The sequence below is a fragment of the Orcinus orca genome, chromosome 12, assembly GCF_937001465.1.
Source record: "Orcinus orca chromosome 12, mOrcOrc1.1, whole genome shotgun sequence".
Taxonomy (NCBI): domain Eukaryota; kingdom Metazoa; phylum Chordata; class Mammalia; order Artiodactyla; family Delphinidae; genus Orcinus; species Orcinus orca.
In genome coordinates this window covers 33,893,559-33,916,187 of record NC_064570.1, presented here as the reverse complement: position 1 = coordinate 33,916,187, position 22,629 = coordinate 33,893,559, and the positions used below count along the sequence as shown (strand labels likewise).

The following is a 22,629-nucleotide window of genomic DNA, read 5'->3' as shown; positions in this document are numbered from 1 at the left end:
TATAACATAAGCTTCACGACGGCTGATTTGTTCATTACCTCTCCCCAAAGTTCCTATGGCAGTTAAGTGGTAAATATATGTTAAGTAAATGAATAAATATACACTCCATCAACATTTATGTATAGTGAAATAAAGATACCAGGTTATACGATGGTGGCTCACACTGATTGAATTCTTACCGTGTACTCAGAACTGTGCTTGGGACGGCCCACGTGCCGTCAGGCGCAGGGTCTGTGCGTCAGGCACGCGGTGGCTCCGGTGGCCAGGGGTGGGTGCAGGATGTCAGACCTGTACAAGGACATGCTTCTGAAGGACCAGTACTGCATCCTGATCCTGGGTCTGGACAATGCCGTGAGGACTACTGTCGTGGAGCGGTCAAAAACCCGGTTTCATAAGAACTCCAAGGGGAGGAGTCTGTCCAAAATCACCACCACCGTGGGTCTAAACATCGGCACTGTGGACGTTGGAAAGCCTCGCCTCCTGCTGTGCGGCTTAGCAGGGGGCAGGAAGAGCTGCAGTCTTTGTGGTACAAGGACCAAGCAGAGGGCCACGGCGTTCTCTGTGTCATGGGCTCCACGGAGGAGAGACTGAGTACAAGCGTTGGAGAAGATGGTCACGAGCGAGGCGCTGGGCGGCGTCCCCATCCTGGTGCTGGCCAGCAAGCAGGACGTTGAGACTTGCCCCGGGATCCGCGACATCCAAACTGCGTCCAGGGACTGCACCTCCAAGATCGGGAGGGCGCGACAGCCTGACCCAGGCCTGCTCGGCCCTCACAGGCAAGGGGCTGCGCGAGAGCGTCGGTGAAGTGCGTCGTGCGGAACGTGCGCCGGCCGCCGAGCGGCAGGACGTCACGCAAGCGCAGCCGCGCCCTCTGGCGCCCACCGCTCATCCCCAGAGCCGCAGGAGCTCCTACCCGCCCCGCGCCACCCATCCTGGGGCCTGGGGTTGCTTTGCCTTTTGGTTTTTCCGTTTGCTTTGTTTAAAAAAAAAAAAAAAAAAAAGTGTGTTAAACAGCTATAGCTTTTACATGGATTACGTTATTTAAGCTTCACAACAACTCTCTGTGTAGGTACTATTATCTTATCCCTTTTGCAAATGAGAAAGCCAAAGAACAAAGAGCAAAATTATCCACCGTACCCCAGAGATAAATTGAATTTTTTTTTATCTTTTGGAATTTTGTCTAAATTACCAACCTTATACGTCACAAATTATAGGAACCCACTCAGCCTAAAGAAGGGCCAATATACACAACTCTGAGGGACTTATTTGAAGGTGTGTCAAACAATCCTGCCATCATCAGACCATCACCCACATCCAGAGAAGACCAGAAGTTTGGAAAGGGTTTCTTGGAAGTAAAAATTGTTGTCTTTTCAGATAGTCATTACTAGGTTGAAGAAAAGGGCTATGGCTTTTCCCATCTTCCTTTCTTCTTTCTACATCCCTCTTCTCCTCAAGAGCTGGGCTGCCCAAGAGAAGAATCCTGAGATGCTCATCTCACTCCCATATTTGCTAAGCGTCAGAAACTCATAGACCCTCCCAAGCTCACTGCACCAAGCTGGGGTGCAGTGAGAGAATTCTCAGTAGCTTAACCTGCGTCCTCTGGAGTTTGGGAGCATGCACAGACATAGAATCATATATCTACCTCGTATCTGGATAACGCTGAAGTTCAGTGAAGCAGCCCCTTATTGCAGGGCCTGAAGGTAGGGAGCCATAAACAGTCACAACTCCCAACAGTTTGCCATGACAGAGCCAGGATGAATCTATGTTGAAGGTCCCCATTTATGAAGGTGGATGGCTGGCACAGTGGAAGCTCAAAAGTTAGAGACTGTGGAATAAACCCACCAGGTGTAGGGTCTGAGTTGGGCATGACAAGATGTCAGCCAGAGAGGACATGGTCGATATCATTAAACCATGCAGTGCAGAAATCCACACAACTCCGTCAAAGAATGAAATGCAGCACAAGCTGGCATTTGGATGCCTGTCCCAGAGCAGGCAACCTATCAACAGTAGCCAAGAGAAAATAAAACTGCAGGACCGGGCTTCCCTGGTGGCGCAGTGGTTGGGAGTCCGCCTGCCGATGCAGGGGACGCGGGTTCGTGCCCTGGTCCGGGAAGATCCCACATGCCGCGGAGCGGCTGGGCCCGTGAGCCACGGCTGCTGGGCCTGCGCGTCCAGAGCCTGTGCTCCGCAACGGGAGGGGCCACGGCAGTGAGAGGCCCGCGTACCGCAAAAAAAAAAAAAAAAAAAAAATTGCAGGACCAAAGAAGTAAAAAGTAAATTAAAAGCTTACACTTTGGTTCTAATCTCTCTTCTCCTTCACCGTGCTGCTTCAGATTTCTTTCATGTCAGGTAAGAGGGAGGAGGAATAAATGAATAGGCCCTCCACTAATTCAAGACCACAAGCCCCAGGCCAGCGTGAGTTAGGATAGGGAAGGGAGTTGCTTTTAAAAACTGGATTAAGATGTAAGTCATGTTGTAGTCTGATGTGGAACTTATAACACATGAGCTCCTTTTAATTGAAAGTTCTCAGGAAGCTATGACATCTGTCCGCCCTTCTTCATCAAGGGATGAAGACTAGATCAAACCAAACAGGTTGAAAGCAATAGTGAAGAAAAATTAAACTTTCCTGCTTGTACCCTACCAAGATTGGATTATTCTGTAAACATGTTACAATGATAGCACTCGTACTTTATCTAGCCTTAATATATCGAAAAATAAATAATTAAAAAGGAATATCACATAATCCTCATGATCTCTAAAAACACTGAAATATGGCAAAATCTGGACTAAGAATCGTTTCCTATTTTGGTACCAAGGGTCTAGATTTGTAGTGTCAGTCCTGGCATAAATGGGTTATTTTTGACACAGATTCCACAGTTAATCTCAGTGAACCAGTTTGCATCTGCCCCAACAGCAATATACGGAATCCTAAATAAAGATCAACACAACACAATAGAGAAGACACAGTGTATCTAATCTGCTAAGATACCATAAGATTATCAGGATTATGTATGAAGGGATAGCAAAACACCTACTTAGACAACAAAATAATAACCACAATCATTGATTGAGTGATGTCAGTTACCATACAAAGTACTTTTCTTAGCTCATTTAATCCTATCAACCCATGAGGTAGGTTCATTACCTTTCCCATATATTTAAATATGAGGAAACTGAGGCGTAGGGAAATTTAAAAACTTGTTTGTCATCCAGCTATTAGGTGGCAGATAGGACTTGAAACCAAACATTTAGGATGCAGTCTATGCCTCCTCTAATTTTTATGTAAAAGAGATGTCTCAAGTGGCAAAATGGAACTACTTAAAATTCTTTAAAAGTGGTTATGAAATTATAAGAGAGTTCCCCTGTGTTTCCTTAAGAACCAGAACTCCTAATGTCAGAGGTATCAGTTTTGAAAAATTTCCTCTGCCCAAAGTTGATTAGAGCATTATTATAAAATCCTCAGTGCTTGTCTTTTCTGGGTCTTCAAACCCGGTATAGTGGGCAGGGATTTCTTTAAAGTCAAATTTAGCTGGAGGGGAAATATAAATCATTAAAGGTGGACTGGCCCCAAAGGCTTAGGGCTTCTGTTCTTTTATCTTTCCACTTCTTGTAATACAAATATTACAAGATTACATATTTCTGCATGTTTTCCTTTTTTAAAAGCCTAAATATATATTGATTTCATATTTTGATTATTACTTTAGTAACTTTAGTAACTATTTTCACACTTTTGATTATTACTTCAGTTGAAATAAATGTTAAGGGCTCAAAACTAATGCATTCATTCTCTTAGCTACTAGGAGTGTTGCTGCCAATGGCTCTCAGCTGAGTTCATCTCTAGAATTATCCTTGGTTGAAAGAAATAGCCTTAGTCAATATTAAAACACTTCCTTGAGGGCTACTTGAATTTAATGAGTAGTCAAAGTTGTCGTACAAAGTTCTTGGTCCTCCTGACTCAACTGAGACAATTCTGAAGGGCTATCCCAGTTCCAGAAACCTCCATAGGATCAGGTGAAGCCTCTGTTACAAATAATCACAGTTCAGTTTCATCCTCTGCCCTATTTTGCCTTCCTCATCCCTCATTTGTGTTGTTCCCCAGTAAAAGCACTCCCCAATAAACCTGCATGCAGATGCTAGAGTCTTAGAATCTATTTACTGTGGAATTTAACTTGAGAGATTTGGTACTAGGAGTATACCTAGGAAGCAAACTCAGAAATGTGATTTTGGATCCAGATCCACTGCTGGCTATGTGGCAATAAGGACCCTATCATTTGCAGTGCAATTCTTAGAATATTTACCAATGATGAACTGGAATGAGATACTGGTGAAATAGTGCAGACTGCCATGTCACCCATTACCGTTGCACCAACACTCTTCTCTCATCAGGTAGCAATAGCTAAGTGAGAAGTGACCATGTAAAATTGGAGGAGAAAAGGCCAAGCTAAATTCATAAATTGGTTGACTCAGCATATGGGTATAGGCTGAAAATAGACAGCTATTTCATTACAGCCCCACTTAGTGGTGGCCCTGAAAGACAGTGGCTAGAGAAAATTATAGCACTCAGTAAAGCTTTGGGCAGTGCTCCTGGTCATTGACTTTGTATGGAAAGAGAAATGGTCATGTATGAATATACACTGATTCATGGACAGTGACGAATGGCTTGGCTATTTGTTCGGGGCCCTGATATGAGAAAAATTGGAAGACTTCAGGTAAAGATATTTGGGAAAGATGTATTGGCTCTATTTATCAAGGGGGATACGGAGTATGAAGATCCTTGTATTGTATATTAATACCAGAGAATATCCACCACAACCAAGTGGACAGAATTCAACAGCTAATTGATGCTTACACAGCCTATGTCCTTAGCCACTGGCAAATGTCCAATCTGACAGCAACTGAGACCAATACTGAGCCTCCAATGTGGTACAATCCCTTGAGGAGATGAACCAGTCATCTGGTGGCAAGTTGAGTACATTGGATTCCTTCTACACTGCAAAAACCAGTGATTTATATTGACTGGAACCAACAATTATTCTGAGTACGGGTTACCTTTATTGCTTTCAGGACCTCAACCAGTATCACTATACAAATATTTACAGAGTTTTGATTTACCAACATGGGATCCCTCAAAACAACCAACAAAACCAGAGGAAACATTTTAAAGAAAAAGTGGTCCAGTCATGAACACATGGTCATGGGTTCCATTGGTCCTGTTACATTCTGTGTTACCTGGAAACTACCAGCTTGGTGGGGTGATGGAATGTGCAGATGAGACACCAGCTTGGATAATGGGGCACCATCCTTCATGATATGACACATCCCCAAAATCAACATCCGTTATATTGTGCTGGGTCCCCAATATATAAACACCTGGACACAGGAACCAAGGGGTGCAGGTAAGAGTGTCTCTAATGCTAATCAATCTCAGGGACCTACTTGGAGTTTTGCTTCCTATAGCTTTAACTCTAGACCCCATGGCTCTAGATATTCTGGTTTCCAGACAGAGAACCCCTTACTGTGTCCGCCAGAGGACACAGTAAGAGTCCCACCAAACTTTAAGTCAAAATTGGACACTTCAAACTTCTTGTACCCAGAGTTCAGCAGGCAAGCAATGGTGGCACCATCAATGGCAGGTATAATTGATCCTGATATTCATAGGGAGGCAAGGCTGCTGGTTCATAATTGGGACAGGGAAGAATTCATTTGGCATCCAAGTGGTCCACTGGGGCATCTATTGGTTCTCCTATGTTCATTATTGACAGTAAATAGTCAAGTACAGCAGTTATTGCTTGGGAAATGCACAGGACTAGGGGCTCTCATCCCTCATGGATAAGAGTCTGCATCACTCAACCACATAAGCCATCAAGACCAGGAGAGAGCTAGTCAATGGTGAGGTAAATCCAGAATGAGTAGTAAAGGAGGGAGATGATGTATATCCCTGAACTTAGCTGCAGCAGTGGGGTCTTCAGTTTGTGCTGTTAACTGTTCTCTTGCATGTTTTCCCGGTAACAGAGGCCAACCAGAATCCTGGAAGAGCTGATTTCAGATAGGATGAATTCATTATGTGAAGTAAATGGATACAAGAGACACACAGGGGTAAACTGTAATAAATGCTGCGGCATACCTCCCAGGCCCCTCCTCGAAGCCTATGTGCCCATTCCCCAGTTGTCAGAAGTGTTGACTATTGACAGCTCTTAGCTGAACGCTTCTCTGAGAATTACCCTTGGTTAGTGGAAGCTTCCTCATCCAAGGTTACGTCCCTTCCCTCTGGGTAGCCTGGTGCCAGTGACTGGTTGATGCAGGGTACAAAACCTAACCTCTTTGCCTCAGTCGGGGCAACCTGCAACTCTGAAGGGCCATCCCAGCTCTGTTGCAACTGCACCATGGTTAAATTTTTCCCTCTGCTCAATCCTGCTTTCTTCACCCCTCTCGTATGCTGTTCTCCAATAAACTGCTTGTGTGCATGTCTCTCAAGACCTGTGTGTCAAATTTCAATTAGCATCCTTTTCTTGCCTTCTTCATGAGATAAGATTGCCAGTGCTGGATACTGAAGACACAGTCTAGGAGATGTGGCAGTTACTCATCTAGTATTAAAAAGTGCCATAACCTATTTCCTTTGAACCCCCCGCAGCAGCTCTTGTTAATATGAAACAATGTAAAGTCTTTACCAAAGCCACCAATTTCCTGTATCTTTAAGCCTCGTCTCATTTCAAGAACCACAAAAACACTATCATTAACAAAAGCCAGCAGTATTTCTCAACCTAAATTCAAATTGGATATTTCAGTTTGTTTACTACAAAAACCATCCCCAGAAGTGTCGTTATGGTTGTCTGAATAATGTTTCATTGACGACAAAATAAAATCAAAACCCTTGCAATGGTAGGTTCTCCACTTTGTCTTTAAATTAATCTCCACTATACTCTGCTCCAGCTACACTGGCTGATATACAATTCACTAAGATGTCTTGTGCCATTGTTGGAGTGCCCTCCTCTCTCACCACTCTTCCAACCGCTAGTGAATCCCATCTCTCATGTCATCTCTTTCATAAAGTTTTCATGACCAACAGAGGTCACGAAAATGTTTCCCATAGTTCATGGGAGAAAGACACTAATCCTTAACACAGCCTAGAAGCTTCTGCATTATATGGCCTTTCTCTCTCTCTCTGTCCAGCTTTCTCTTGCATGTTGCTCTCGAAGTTGCAGTCCTACTGGCATTTTTCTCTTTATAGCACCATATTCTTCGCTCTAAAGTGTTATTTGCATACCAGCCCTCATTCCTATAACACTTCCTCTGGCCTGAAAGTTCCAGTCCTTTGCCTGGTTAATTCTTATTCTTTCAGATCTAAGATCAGTCTTCACTTCCTCAGGGAAACTTTACCTGATTTCTCAGAATAGGTAAGAATTCCTTTATCATATGCTCTCACAGAACACATAATTCCAGTTATGGCAGCAGCTATGTGCTAGTTACTCTCTTTCTCTCAGTGATTCAGTACTTTTCTTATTGGCTCAGAAAGGTTTGGGTAGAAGATCAGAAATACTTAACGTAGGTACTTCCAGGAAGAAGGAATTAAATATGGGAATGCAAAGCCCACACAAGTCTTTGGAAGGGTGGGAAGAGTGAAGCCTAGGGGAAAATGCCATTCAAATTCAGGATACGATAAAGTACAGGAGTCCCTTGTGATCTCTGCTGGACCTTTGTGGCTAATTCACAAGAGGAAGCCTAGAAGCTGCTAGTGACAGCTCCTATCAGCTGTTTGCCAAAGCTCATGATGTTTCCTAACACCTCATAGGAGAAAACTACCTTCTGCTTCTTTAATTCCTTCTAAATCTCCTATGAGAACCTCTCATTAGTGGGATCTAATCTACTAGGAATTTTGGGCAACATAGTTTCCAGGCTTCCAGATCAGAGTCAACAAATTTTTTCTATAACGGGCCAGTTGGTGAATATTTTAGGCTTTGTCAATGTAGTGTGAAAAGTAAGTACATAGAGACACTGAAATTTGAATCTCAGATAGTGTTTGCATGTTATAAACTCTTATTTTTCTTTTGATTTTTTTCCCCCAACCATTTACATTTTTTTTTTTTTTTTTTTTTGTGGTACGCGGGCCTCTCACTGCTGTGGCCTCTCCCATTGCGGAGCACAGGCTCCGGACGCGCAGGCTCAGCGGCCATTAGCTCACGGGCCCAGCCGCTCCGCGGCATGTGGGATCTTCCCGGACCGGGGCACGAACCCGTGTGCCCTGCATCGGCAGGCGGACTCTCAACCACTGCGCCACCAGGGGAGCCGTGATGGTAGACATTCTTATAGTCCATTCTTAGCGTCACGTGGTGTTCTACACCATATTGGGCTGTTCCTTTTCTGTTAGAGCCTAGTAGTAAACACAAAGCAGCTTTGCCACTGGAAAATAGTGGTTGGCAGAAGAGGAAATAGGCTTCCTTCCAAAACCTCAGGGATCTGCTTTGTGATGTTATTATTGCTGGCACATACTTCATCCCTTTCTGCCATACATTTTTCAAGTACCACTTGGTCTTCTGGGTCATAGGCCTAAGTGGCAGGTCACCTTGTATAAAAGCTTGGACCTGCTGCAGACCCTCTCTTGCTCCACATATCTCTTGCAACAGGAAGCCTTACAAGTTACCTTGTAGATGGATCAGAGCAGTATGCCCAAATATAATGCCTTAGATAAGCTGAGTCCTAGGGCTCTTTCCACTGTGGGCTGTGCAAAGTGAGGCAACTTGTCTCTCATTTAAGAGGGAATGTCTTGATGTTTTTATACCATTGTCCTACTAGAAACTTCATAACATCAGAGGTCTGTGAACTTTCACATGGTTGCCTCCCTTCCTCACTACACTTTTTCTTCCTAAGGCATCTGGTTATTGGTTTCTTCCTGATGTCCCAACATGATATCCTGTTCCATGTGAAGGTAATCAAGGTCCCCCCCCAGACCAGAATATCAGCTATTCAAAGCCATGGTCTGTGACAATGATGAAAAGAGCTTATACCAGAATGTAAATCAATGCACTGCTCCCTCATCGAAAATGTCTTGCTAAGAAAAAATTGTCAGCTGAACAGAACAGTGTACTTAGTGCCATAGTTCACATTCTGGTGCAAGCTCCCTAATTCATTGGGAACACGTAAGAAACATGGACCAGAAACCAGTTCACAAATGACACTTGGTGAGGATCACTGCTCTAGTCTAGATTATAATATGACAAAGATCAGACATTGCTTTGATAAAAGACAGCAAAGGTGTACTGCCGAACCCCTGGGCAAAGGTGAGATGTTGCAGGTTATACTTGCTGATGGAAACTAAAGGAAAGACATTTGCTAGTTCAGTAGGCACATATCACATGCCAGAGGCAGATTTGTTTTAATAAAGATAACAGCTATTGTTTGCCTCATATTACCAAGGTCCCATTTCCCCTTGGTGAAGAGTTCATCCACGCACTCATCAAATGTATAAATGACCTAATTCTGTAATCCAATTTGATGGACTGTGTCTTAGGGCAACTTCTGGAACCAGTTAGTGTATCAGTCAAGATTTGGACAAGAAATAGATGGTATAGTCAAACAGTAAATTGAAAAATTTTTTAAAAAGACTCTTTACAAGTTTTAGCAAGTTTAGGGGACCAACAAAGATTGGTAAAGCACCCAGGAAGTAGAAGGGGATGAAAGTCATTATCAGCTTGAGACCCGAAGGATGAAGCAGTGTTACTAGAATTTGGAGAGCTGAAGTCGGAGGTGAAATGTTGCCCTCCAAAAGGTTGGTAGAGGGCAGCCACTATAAAAAATGTGGACCAGCAGGGGGAAAGCACCACCACACTGTCCTCCTGCCACCTGCTCTCCCATTGGTGCCTGGCCTTGGCCAAACCCAGCACTAAGTCAGAGAGCAAGGGAGTATCAGTGATGCTGTCCTAAGAAGTCAACTTCCCAGGACACACAGCTAGGTAGACAAGGGCAGAGGATGACTCTTAAAAGATCAGTAGAGAAAAATATGCACTCTTGAAAGGCAAATAGAGAATAACATACATTCCTCCATGAGAGAAAATTTTGATAAAATAGGTTATATATCTACAATCAAATACCATATAGAAATTTAAAAAATTGAACCAGCATTCCAAAGTAAGTAAATCTCAAGAATATAACAAGTGAAAAACAGGAAGCAGCAGCAGGATACCCACACTATAACATTTATATAATATTTAAAATCCAATAAAACCATATTTTATGGATAAATAAATATGTAAAAAAGGATAGTCTAGCAGTAACCACTGCAGATGCAGTTCTGTATACATCACTGTTTTGGGATGACTATGTCTGAAAATATCTTCATTCCACCCTTTCACTTGCATAGTTTGGCTGGGTGTGTTAATTATCTATTGCTGTGTGTTGTGGCTTGAACTGTGTCTTCCAAAAAGACATGTTGAAGTCCTAACCTCCAGTACCTCAGAATATGAACTTATTTGGAAATAGGGTCATTGCAAATGCAATTAGTTAAGTTAAAATGAGGTCGTACTGTAGTAAGGGGAGCCTTAATCCAACATGACCGGTTTCATAAGAGAAGAGACACAGGAGGAAATACCATGTGAAGATGTGGGTAGAGATTAGAGTAATGCAGCTGCAAGACAAGGTGTGTTAAGGATTGCTGATAACCCACCAGAAGCTAGAATATGCAAGGAAGGATTCTCCCCTATAGATGTCAGAGAGCATATGGCCTGGCCTACACTTCATTTTCAGACTTCCAACCTCCGGTACTGAGACAATATGTTTCTGTTGTTTTAAGCCACCTGGTTTGTGGTAATTTGTTACAACAGCCTTAAGAATCTAATACAATCTCAGGATTCTTACCCAGAGTAAGTAACATGTTTCTCGACTTTGAGTCTCTATTAGGTATAGGTGGGTGATGCCATCTTTCAGTCAAGGGCAGGCTGTTCTTCTCCTGCCCTGATACAGTTCAGGCTCCAATATGCAGACACAGTGTGGTCCAAGAGCCCACAGTCAGCCCTGTGACTTCAGTTTGGGGCTAGCCCATCTTCCCTGACACCCGCAGGTTACACAGTTTCAGCCCCTACTTGCTGCTGTTGCGTTCTATATGCCTCTTAGGAAAGCCTTTCCATTTCTGATTGATGAGATTTTCATTTCCAGTTTTCATAGTAGCCTCTGCGCTTATATGTTTATATGTTGCTGTCATTTATGTGTTTGGACTGGAATGGAGGAAGATTTCGCTTATATTCCATCAGTGATATTGAACTGGATGAATTGCCATAGTCTCCTTAGACCCAGATTTATTTTCTGTTTCTCATGGTCCAGAGTCAAATTACTCACTAAACAGCTCATTGAACTCATGAATACTACGTATGAAGCGCCAAAGTACTCAGGGAATGAGCTACTTCGTGTACTCAAAGGAAAATCCTGGAGAGTCCCCAGGAGCAGATGCCTGTGGGTTTCATTTATTTGTCTGCTTTTTTTTTTAGAATCAGAGACACTGTATGATGTTGTGAGGAAAACAGAAGGAAAACGAGGCTTAGATTCTAGATCTGGCTTAAATTACACCTAATAAACATTTATTGAAATCTGCCACGTGTAATACAATGCGTTAAGCCATGAATTTTACACTGTGAGGGTGGAGAGAATGGAGGACAAAGATGAATAATATATCCAAACTCTTGGCTCTGGTTTACTAAGCCCACATGCCGTGGACCACTCTTGCTGACCTCACATTGTACTACTCTGCTCAGTGGGCGCCAGCCTCACTGGCCACTTTCTCTTCCCTGTACACATCCAGCTTCTTCCTATTTTGGGGTCTTGGATTGAAAGGATTCTTTCCCTTATTATCTGCAGCTAGCCAGGTCACTTGAAACATCGTCCAATTTTGTCACATATGTAGGGTCATTCACCCACCACCACAGATAAGATACCAAATGGTTCCATTACCCCAAGGACCCTTTATGTTGCCCTTTTATAACCACACTCACCTCCCATTCACCCACCACACCCACATTCCTAATTTTTGGTAACAATATATTCTCCATTTCTAAAATTCTGTCATTTCAAAATGTTATGTAAGTGGAATCATATAGCGTATACCTTATTGGGATTGGCTTTTTAGCATATACCCTACTGGGATTGGCTTTTTTCACTTATTATAATTCCCTGGAGATTCTTTCAAGTTGTTGCCTATATCAGTAGTTTTTTATTTTTTATTGCTGAGTAGTGCTTCATAGTAGGGATGTACCACAGTTTGTTTAACCACTTACTTGGTATAGGCTCTCTGGGCTGTTTCCGGTTTTGGGTTATTACAAATAAAGCTGCTATGAATATTCATGTGTGAACATTAAGTTTTCATTCTTCTGGGATAAATGCCTAGGAGCATAATTGCTGGGTTGTATGTTATTGCATGTTCAGTTTTACAAGAATCTGTCATGCTCTTCCAGAATGGCTCTGCCATTCTATCAGCTATATATGCCTGGTCCAGTTTCCCTGCAACCTCACTAACTTTTGGTGTTTGATGTTGTCACTAAGGTTTGTCTTAGCCATTCTGATGCATGTGCAGTGACGCTCATTATGATACCCATTTTCCCAATGGCTACCAATGTTGAACATCTTTCCAATAAGCTTGTTATCTGTATATCCTCTTCAGTGAGATGTCTGTTCATGTCTTTGGCACATTTTAAAATTGTGATTTTTTTTACTGTTGAGTTTTGAGAGTTCTTTATATATTCTAGATGCTGGTCCTTTTACTGGATATATAATTTGTAAATATTTTCTTCTAATCGTGGCCTTCATCCTCTTCACATGGGTTTTCACAGAGCAAACTATTTAATTGTGATGAAGCCCAAATTATCAATTTTTAGTTATAGGAATCATGTTTTGGGGGCTAAGTCTAAGAACTCTGCTTAGTCCTAAATCCAGAAAATCTTCTATTTTTTTTCTAAAACCAATACTGCCCTCTTCCGATTAATATAGCAATATAGATGCCTCAGTATTGGATGGAATGATTCCCTCCCCCACACATTTTTATTCTTTGTCAAGATTATTTAGCTATTTTAGCTATGCCTTTCCATATGCGTTTTAGAATAAGCTTGTCTATATCTAAAAAAACTTTTTTTAGAAATTTTTTTATAGAAACTACATTAAACCTATAGATCAATTGAAAAGAACTGACATTTTTACTATGTTGAATCTTCCAATCCCTGAACAAACGTATCTCTCCATTTGTCTAGGTATACTTTGATTCCTTTTATCAGAATTTTGTAATTTTCAGCATGTAAATCCTGTACATGTTTTGATAAGTGTGTATCTGTGTATTTCATTTTCTTAGGAGCAATTATAAATGGCATTGTTATTCAGTTTCATAACTTTTATTTTTAATGTATAAGAATGCAGTTGAAATTATTGTGTTGATCTTGTATCCTGTGAATTAACTCACTTATTTGTTCTAGGATTTTTGTAGGTTCTTTGGGATTTTCTACATAATCATGCCATCTGTAAACAGGAAAAGTTTTATTTTATATTTCAAATTTGTATGGCTTTTGTTTCTTTTTCTTGCCTTATTGCAAGCTAGAAATTCCAGTACTGTGTTGAATAAAATAGTGATCTTTTATTTGCCTTGTTCTCAGGATTAGGGAGAAAGCATTCAGTCTTACACTATTTTTTATGAAGTTAGCTGTAAATATTTTTTAGATGTTATCAAGTTGAAGAAGTTCCCTTCTAGAGAGTTTTTATCATGCATGAGTGTTGGATTTTACCAAATGGTTTTTCAAATTAATATAATCACGTTTTTTTTCCTTTAGCTTGTTGATATATGATGCATAACATTGATTGATTTTCAAATGTTGAACCAGCCTTGCATACATGGAAATCATCCCACTTGGTTATGTGCATCATTTCTTTTTACTTTATTGGATTCAGTTTGCTAATATTTTGTTGAAAATTTTTATGTAAAATTCATGATATATTTGTTTATAATTTTACTGTTTTTGTACTGTCTCTGTTGAGTATGGTATGTTAGCACTTAAATCTGCCTTTTTATTATTGTTTTTCTCTGGTTCTTATTCCAGTTTTGCTTTCCTTAATTTCCTGTGTGTTGTGTAAACATGTTTTAAGATTTTATCTTCATTCATATATAGTGTTTTTGAGTGTGTCTCTTGGTGTAGTTTTCTCAGTGGTTTCTCTGGGCATTACAGTATAAATATATGACATTATAATCTAGTGGTATCATTATTTTACCACTTACAGTAAAGTCTGGAAACCTTACTTCTATTTAGATCCCTTTTTCTTTCCTACTTTAAAATATTACTTTCTTGAATGTCAGATGGTATTGTAATTTTTGGTTCAATAATCAAATATAATTTATAAAACACATACATGGGGAAAGGGATATTCTATTGTATATACCCATAATTCTGCTCTTTCCACTGTTCTTCCTTTCTGATGCTTGAAATTTCCTTTTATATTATTTCTTTTTTTGTTTGAAGAATTCCCTTTAGCCATTCTCTTAGGAAGGTCTAACGACAAAGGTAACGAAGACCAATGGTGGGCAAAACTTAAAATATTTATTATCTGACCCTTTACTGATAGACATATGACTCCTCTAGGTTTTAATTTCTTAAACTTAACAATAAGGGCATTGGATTTGATAATCTCTAATATCCCTGCAACATCCATGATTTCATGTGGATTTCTTATGTGAAGGTATTTTTTTCCTCAATGACCACATTTGAGCACTCAGGCAATACAGAACTTAACACTGGAAAGCAAGCAATTAACAAATACTTACTCACTGTCATTCCAAGAATATAACATGAAGGTGAAGAGAAATCCAGTCTGCTGACTGTGCGCCAGGTAATTAGATTTATGGAACTGGAGTTCAGGTTCCCACTGTGGGCTGGCAAGAGCCCAAAATGTTTTGCACCTGCCAGGTAAGTCAGCATGTACCATCACAATCTGGAGTGTGGTGCTTCCACAGATGCTTTACTGCACTTGTGCTAAAACAGTTCAGGCTATCCCATGGCTCACAGAACAAGGGCTCCCCTTTTGAGCTCTCAGTACTATTATCTCCAGAAGAATTATTCTCTAGTCATCATTTTGGGGGTGCTTATTAGGTGAAATGTGTGAATTACTTTCTGAAATATGCTCTTCTGAATTTAGTCCAGGTAGGAGGGAGCGGGGACATCGACCTTGTTTTTCTTCATCTTAAGGGTTAAGATTCATCTACATATATTTTTAAAACAGAAAAATATGTGAGAAAATAAGGTAAATAGGAAACCAAGAACAAGTATGAAAAACAGTTATGATAGCTATTCAGAGACAACTAAAACTCATGTTTCTCTAAAACACATTTTTAGAAAGTCAGAACAGTAAAACAACAATTATTCTACAATGGAGGTCACAAACTTAGACAACCAGATGCAGCCTTCTGACAGGTTTTGTTTTTCACAGAGTTGGGCCAGAGGTATATTTTTGTTTTTGAATTTAACTGGTTGCTAATATTCAAAATTTTTAGGAGTTCACATAAAAGTTTAGATTTCCACATCCTCTTGAGAGATGAGACACTGTTGGGCCATATTCTCATGCGGCGAACACTGCTGGGAGATGAGGAGCGTTCTCTTTGGGCATCACTTGTGCTTTCGGGTCCAAGTGGGAGTCGGCCTCCCCACATCGTTGCCTCTTGTCCCCATGTCAAACAACAGTTGTCATTTATCATCAGTTTCATGCTATTGTGTTTCTTGTAGTAGAGCTGAAGATGGCAGAATATCTACTATCCATATTTCAGTCAAAAGTAGGAAAAAGCCAGGCTTCCCTGGTGGTGCAGTGGTTGAGAGTCTGCCTGCCGATGCAGGGGACACGGGTTCGTGCCCCGGTCTGGGAAGATCCCACATGCCGTGGAGCGGCTGGGCCTGTGAGCCATGGCCGCTGAGCCTGTGCGTCCAGAGCCCGTGCTCCGCGGCGGGAGAGGCCACAACAGTGGGAGGCCTGCATACCGCAAAAAAAAAAAAAAAAAAAAAAAGTAGGAAAAAGCCAAATGGACCAAAAGGAATACGTGTTTTAGTAAAAATGGGAAGCAGATATATTTTTGTTGAGATGAAAAATACCCCTACTAGAAATCCATACACTGAAGATGTCTGTTGTAATAATACAACCTGAATGACCATTCTGAAATATACCTGGCCTAATTCTCTCACTCACAATACCCGCCGGCTCCGCAGGCATCTCCTCTTTCTCAACAAATAACAAGTGGATGCCATGACGATCTTGTTTTCTCTACTTTTCCAGTTTGATTTTATCTCTTAGACCGTGCAACGAAGTAGGAACACATGGCCTTTGTCCGTCTGTACATTCAAACATCTATTTAAGGAAATAACTCATTGGTGATTCAATTTAGATATTTTTATTCTTCATATTCTATATCCACATAGATTGCATCTAAGTACTGAGGGTTTGTATTTTCGTCTTAAATGCTATATTTCCTCTGTCTGAATTAAGACTGATAAAACTGATAAGACTAATAAGGCTAAGTTGAAATGAACACAACTACATCAGAATAAATCAGCACACAATTTTCTGGGTTAGATTTCAGGTGTCGTAGCTCCTTTTCTACAACTGGCAAGTGCATCACGAGAGAGAGTATCTGTCATAAAATCTCCCTACCATTCCCCCCCACCCCCAAGCAGATCTGAACATTAAAGAAAGAGCTTTCAGATATTCAACAGGGACTTTATGTTTGCTTCAACAGTTTAGAAACCCCTTCCAGTGGTTTCTTTCAGGATTTGATAACAACACTGTCTCTCTGGTGTTTGTTATCTTCCAGGTTAGCATTTCAATTCACTTTGGAGGAAGCTGGAAGTTCGGAAGTGTTATATATCTACCACATTTCCATTGATTTTTGGACAATTTATATTCCAGAAGCCACTGATAGCTTACTTAAAGCAGATCCCAAGACAGAGCTTTTCTTTTTAGTTTCAGAGAGAGAATTTTCTAATACTCTGCAGACCGCTTGAATAGACCAGAGCTGTGAACAAATTCAGATAATATCTCTCCCACTCCAAGCCTCCCTAAGCTGCGGGGAGACTTTATGAAATAATATGCCGGGAACATTTTTTACGGACACCATTTTCTGGCAACAGAGCAGATTTGAGAGGGAGCAGCTGTTGATGTCTGATCTCCAGGCTTATTACATGAGGACCTGGAACCCAAGAGATCGTGAAGTGAATACTGAATGAGCACATCAGTAGAGAGGTAAACACGTCTCCTCTCCCTACTGGTCCAGTCAGAAATATCTTCTTTTTTGTTTATCTCTCAATGTCAGAGATCATTTGGCTGCAACACATTCATGCAAAATCCTTCCCTTTTTTCAAAGACTAAATATTAGAAAAAGGCTAGGCAGCACAGATAAGAAGGTTAACACTTATTTTCAAGATTGGTTAAAACTCGAATCCGCAGTTGCTGTGTCTCTGCCCACCCACTTCCAACATTTCCCTTGTGATAATACAGAGGAAGGGGATCTATAAAATTCCACGTCATGACAGCCATTTAAGGAATAAATGACATACAGATAGGAGGCCTTTAACTGTGAAAAGCAGAGCACATTTTAAGAGTTCTACCAAGACATCTCCTGCCTAAAGGGACACAGCTGAGTGGGACATGGCCATGCATGGGACTACTCCACAACGGTATAAAGTATGAATTTTTGAATAAGAGTATTAAGAAAAACAGATTTAGCATCCCACCCTTCTCCCCCAGTACAGTTGTCTCCAGATGCACTGGCCTCTGTGGTGGTACCTGAACAAAGCAAGCATGATATTTTTATTTTCTGTTAGAGAGAAAGAGGACTCTTTTTGTTCTTTGCTTGAATTTTGGAGGCCACACGGACCTCTGAGTTTTGTGGTCAGTGGTATTCATGGTGATTTTGGTTACGTGTGGGTTTAATCCTGTGAACAGAAATGAAATCAGGGTCATGCTGCAAAGCAGAAACCTTCAATTAACATCACGAACCTTACTGGGTAATGCAATCTTGAGTGAGTTTGTGGATTTTTTGTTAAATGCATCCGTGTTTAAATGAAAATTAGTCTTCCTAGGAAACGATAAGTTCTCTTATCTAAATTCTTACTAATGAAAGTCACAAATGTTCTAATAATGTACACAGCAACTGGGAGTTTGAAGATACCCATAAAGATAATACTTTATGAGAAAATCAAAGGAACAAGAAGAATGAAGTGCCAAGTTTCCCTTGCCGTCAGGGAAGCAGGTGTTTACTGGAAGAGAGCGAGCTGCTAAAGCAGACTCAGATTTAAATCTGTTGACAAATCATTTACCTTCTCAGCTTCAATATTATCATTGGTAAAATAAGGATGACAATTACTATCTGTCAAGTTGGTTATAAGGAAGAAATAAGGAAATGTATATAAAGGGATAGTAACATATAAATATAGTAACTCAAAAAAAAAAATCAATGTCAATCCCCTGGCCTTTTTTTCTTTCCACTCATTTGGAGTTTTTGAAATTCAATTTAAAGAAAAAAGTGAAACAAATTACTGCTTGGACGTCAGTTTTTTATTTTTTGTTTTGGCTGTGCCACACAGCATGTAGGATCTTAGTTCCCCCACCAGGGATTGAACCCACACCCCCTGCAGGGGAAGCGTGGAGTCTTAACCACTGGACTGCCAGGGAAGTCCCAAGTTTTACTTTTAATACATTTTATGTGGTCTACTTGTATCAATGAGAATAAGGTATTTATTTGGGAGTGAAGGTATGAAAATTAGGGGGAGAAAATGATGTGCAAACAATAACTGTTGTAATTATAAAAATTTTATTTCACTCTTACTTTAATTAAATCTTCATAAGCACCATGTCATGAACTGGCAATCTAGAAAGAGGATACTGGAATGCTTTAGTCAATAACAAACTGCAAGCTGATGATATGAAGTTACAGCTACACGGAGCATGTGTACAAGACCACATTTAGAAAGGTTCACTTGAGAATCCCACGATGATGCACAAAACAGGATTCTGGCATCGATTTGTTCACACTTCCTATGCTCAGAACCCAAAGAAACACGGGTTCACCTTGACAGTTTACAGTTTGCTAACACTTGACCTTGAAAGCATAAATGTTGCCATCTTGATTTCTTGACCAGTGCTTGGTCATAGGCTGAAAAGACCAATTCCTTTAAAATTTAAATTCTGCTTAAAGGTTATGTTCAACATTATGCAAGTCATCAGCAAGGCCTTTGAATGTGTGCAATTCTCATATATGATCACCAAACCATTACTGACCGAAGGAAATTGTGGAAAATTATATTTTCAGCAAAATGCTTAAATTTGGTCCTACATTAAAAGACCCAATTGCCAAGGTGTTTTACATAAATTTAATTCACAAGCATGTACACAAGAGATTCACTATAAAGAACATTGCTTCCTGGTTTATGAATAAAAAGTTTATCCTCTACTTACACTAAACATACAAAAAATGATCTACAAAAATTGTTTACAGTTGATTTTAGTGAAAGAAAAAGCTTTCTTCAGAAACAAAAAATGATTGTGTGGTGGTAGTAGTTTAGCCATCAAAAAAGGAATGTAAGTAACCAATAAATATAATGTGCTTTCTCCATATAGACATATTTACACTTGAGTCTTTGGCTTATGTTGTTTTCGAAAAAGAACTTTAAATGATCCAGCCATCATTGCACATTAAAGGAAAATAAGCCAGTTATATATATTTATATATTTATATAGAGATCTGCTACACTTGAAACATATTAAAAAATGAACTTTCCTATGAATTTGCACAGCTTTTCTTTCTTCTTCCTTGAAAGATTTAACATCTTTTATCTGAAAAAGGGAGAAAAATGCCACATAGAAAGTATTAATTCATGCAACACGTGGTGGCTGCTCTACCAAAGCAGGAGAGAAAAGGCTGCATGTTCACTGGACAAACACTGAGAAGTTCTCATTTGAATCTGCTTCTTATTAAATAAAATTTATGTGGCACGAAATGTTGATGCTTTCATACGGTAATAGAAACTGAGTCCTTTTTATTAAGATACACAACTTCATAAGAAAAATACTTTTACCTCTCAAATGTAAAAGCCTCCCACCCCCCACATTAAAATCTTTCTGCACAGGTGTGACACGTACAACAGCTGCTGGCTCAACAGATGAATGGGCTCTGCTTGGATGCACTTTGAAGTCTCCCCCCAACTAAGATGACTCCAGGTACTCCAAAGCTACGTCGTAGCAGAAACGGTACTGCTCCTGAAAGATGTTAAAACAAAAGGGTGGAGCAAAGTTAAGAAAAAGGAGAAGAGTGGAGAATAATAGCTATCAAATGAATACTTGCATTCAATTTAGATTTTTTAAGAATTACAGATTTTTTTTCTATATACAAGTTTAGCATCTAGGCATGCATATTTTACATTTGAGTCTAATGATTGCTGTTTAAGAAAAAGGAACTTGATGTAAAAAGATATGTTGTCTTTGCCTCATATTTTATATCAAATTACAAAAATCTTCAGTATTATCTGATTATAATAGTAATACCTGATCAGTACAGAAAAATTTCCAAGTATAGAAAAAGATAATCAGAAAAAGTTTCTATAAATCTGTTATCAGAAACAACTGTTTAAAATACTACCTTAGTGTTAATTCAGTCCATTTTTATGCATGGTTGAAATAATAATTACTTTAGAATAAATATTAATTGCTTATCTATGTTTGGGGATATAACTTTATATTTTATTTTCTGTTGTTTAGCATTGTTGTGTATCCTTTTCTTATGTTATTTAACACCTCTGTTAATACTTCATAAAAGTCTAATATGTGGATTGACTGTAATATTGCATTTATTTTTTCTTTACTATAAATAATCCTAGAGTGAACATGCAAATATTTTTCTCCTCACTTCAGATACTTTCCTTAGTGTTATTAAAAAAAGCCAGTCATTTCAGACTGCCACTCAACAAGTCCAAATTCTTAATTTCTTCTTCCAATTTTATTGAGATATAATTGACATACAGCACTGTATGTTTAAGGTGTACGGCATAACGATTTGACTTACATACGTGAACATCCAAATTCTCAATTTTTTTTTTTTTTTTTTTTTTTTTGAGGTACGCGGGCCTCTCACTGCTGTGGCCTCTCCCATTGCGGAGCACATGCTCCAGACGCGCAGGCCCAGCGGCCATGGCTCACGGGCCCAGCCGCTCCGCGGCATGCGGGATCCTCCTGGACTGGGGCACGAACCCGTGTGCCCTGCATCGGCAGGCGGACTCTCAACCACTGCACCACCAGGGAAGCTCCAAATTCTTAATTTTTGACACAGTTTTTGGTCTATCAGAGAATTTAAGTAAATTTTTCAAAAATGGTTAGTGGTCCTTAAATTTTTTTGAGCTTACTTTTACCAGAAAAATTTATTTCTTCTGCCTTTATTTATTTAAGACAACTTGGTTAACAAAAATTTTTGAGTTAAAACTGCCTTTCCTCTCAGTCCATCTGTGTGTCGCTCCATTATGAAGAATTTAGAAAAATTCAGACTGCATTACAAATTATTACTTGCAATATGTATTAAAATCTTCCCAATTCAGTCCAAGTGGGTAAAATTCAGGCTGAATTAGAGAACAATCTAAAACACATATTATTTCTAAAGAGAACTTCCAGGTGTCTCCAACAATAAATGAAGGAAATAAAAACTTTCCCCGAGAGGTCTTTATCAATCCTACCCTAATTATCAAGTAGCTGTGATTTAAATTAGCCTACCACTGTGGCAAGTGCATCTCAAGAACCAAAAAGTGCTTGGGAACTGTTACATCTCTTTAATCAGTCTCTAGCAATTTGGTTTACTCTCTAAATTTTCTTACCAAACTCGTCAGTTCAATTCAACAGCACACTGAACATCATTAACCTTGATTAAACACAAATTGGGTGTTTAGTCAGGATTCATGGGACATGAATGTAAAGGTAAATAGTAACTCTTAAGAAGGTTCTAGAATGGCAGAGTTTAATCACAGACTTTTTTTTTTTTTAAGGAACAGTGAGAAATCAGAGTTAAATTTGGAAGTATGATTTGAACGCTGCGGCCAGAAGTGATCTTATTGATGATTTTGGAAGACTTGATCTGAGAGATAGAGGCAGAGTTTACATTAAAAACTCTTCAGACAGCAGAGAGTTTAAAGACCTAACCATTACCTGCCCATTTTGTAAAAAGACCTCAGAGTTCTACCTCAAAAATCCCTCAAATCTATACCCCCCTTCCTCCAGCTCCATTGCCAACACCCCAGTCAAAGCCAATATCATCTTATTGGGACAAGAGCAATACCTAAGGTATAAGCTGGAGTAGAGGGGCTTTGAGGACTTGTAGAAGGGGAAGAAGTCTGTGACCGTTCTTCAAAGTGAAACGGTATAAATGTAACTTCAGATTTTGTCTCAGGAAGCAATGCACCTCTTGTGTGAACAATCCATGAGCAGGAAGTGGTGAAAATACTTTAAAGGTTTATTGAATTGCTCACTTTTGTTATCTGATCATCTTGATAAATGTAGGGCAAGCAACAATGATGTCTTGGTTTTCCTGGTTTACTTTTCTGTGAGCATAAACTACACAGCTGCCCCTGACCTTATCCTGCCATGCACATATGT

The 22,629-nt window shown here is 39.9% G+C and overlaps 1 protein-coding gene and 1 pseudogene across 8 annotated transcripts in view; one reads left to right on the top strand and one right to left on the bottom strand.

Moving 5' to 3' along the window:
* The first annotated feature begins 254 nt into the window (after positions 1 to 254).
* LOC101287948 (ADP-ribosylation factor-related protein 1-like) lies at positions 255 to 983 on the top strand (annotated as a pseudogene).
* A 17,808-nt stretch (positions 984 to 18,791) lies between these two features.
* The window catches only part of PTPRK (protein tyrosine phosphatase receptor type K), a 566,839-nt gene continuing 563,001 nt past the window's right edge, over positions 18,792 to 22,629 (bottom strand). For all 8 annotated transcript variants that reach the window (XM_049695646.1, XM_049695648.1, XM_049695650.1 and 5 more), the window contains one exon: positions 18,792 to 20,253. In XM_049695646.1, the coding sequence (XP_049551603.1) occupies positions 20,200 to 20,253 (54 nt within the window). In that variant the 3' untranslated portion in view covers positions 18,792 to 20,199. The remainder of the gene's footprint in view (positions 20,254 to 22,629) is intronic.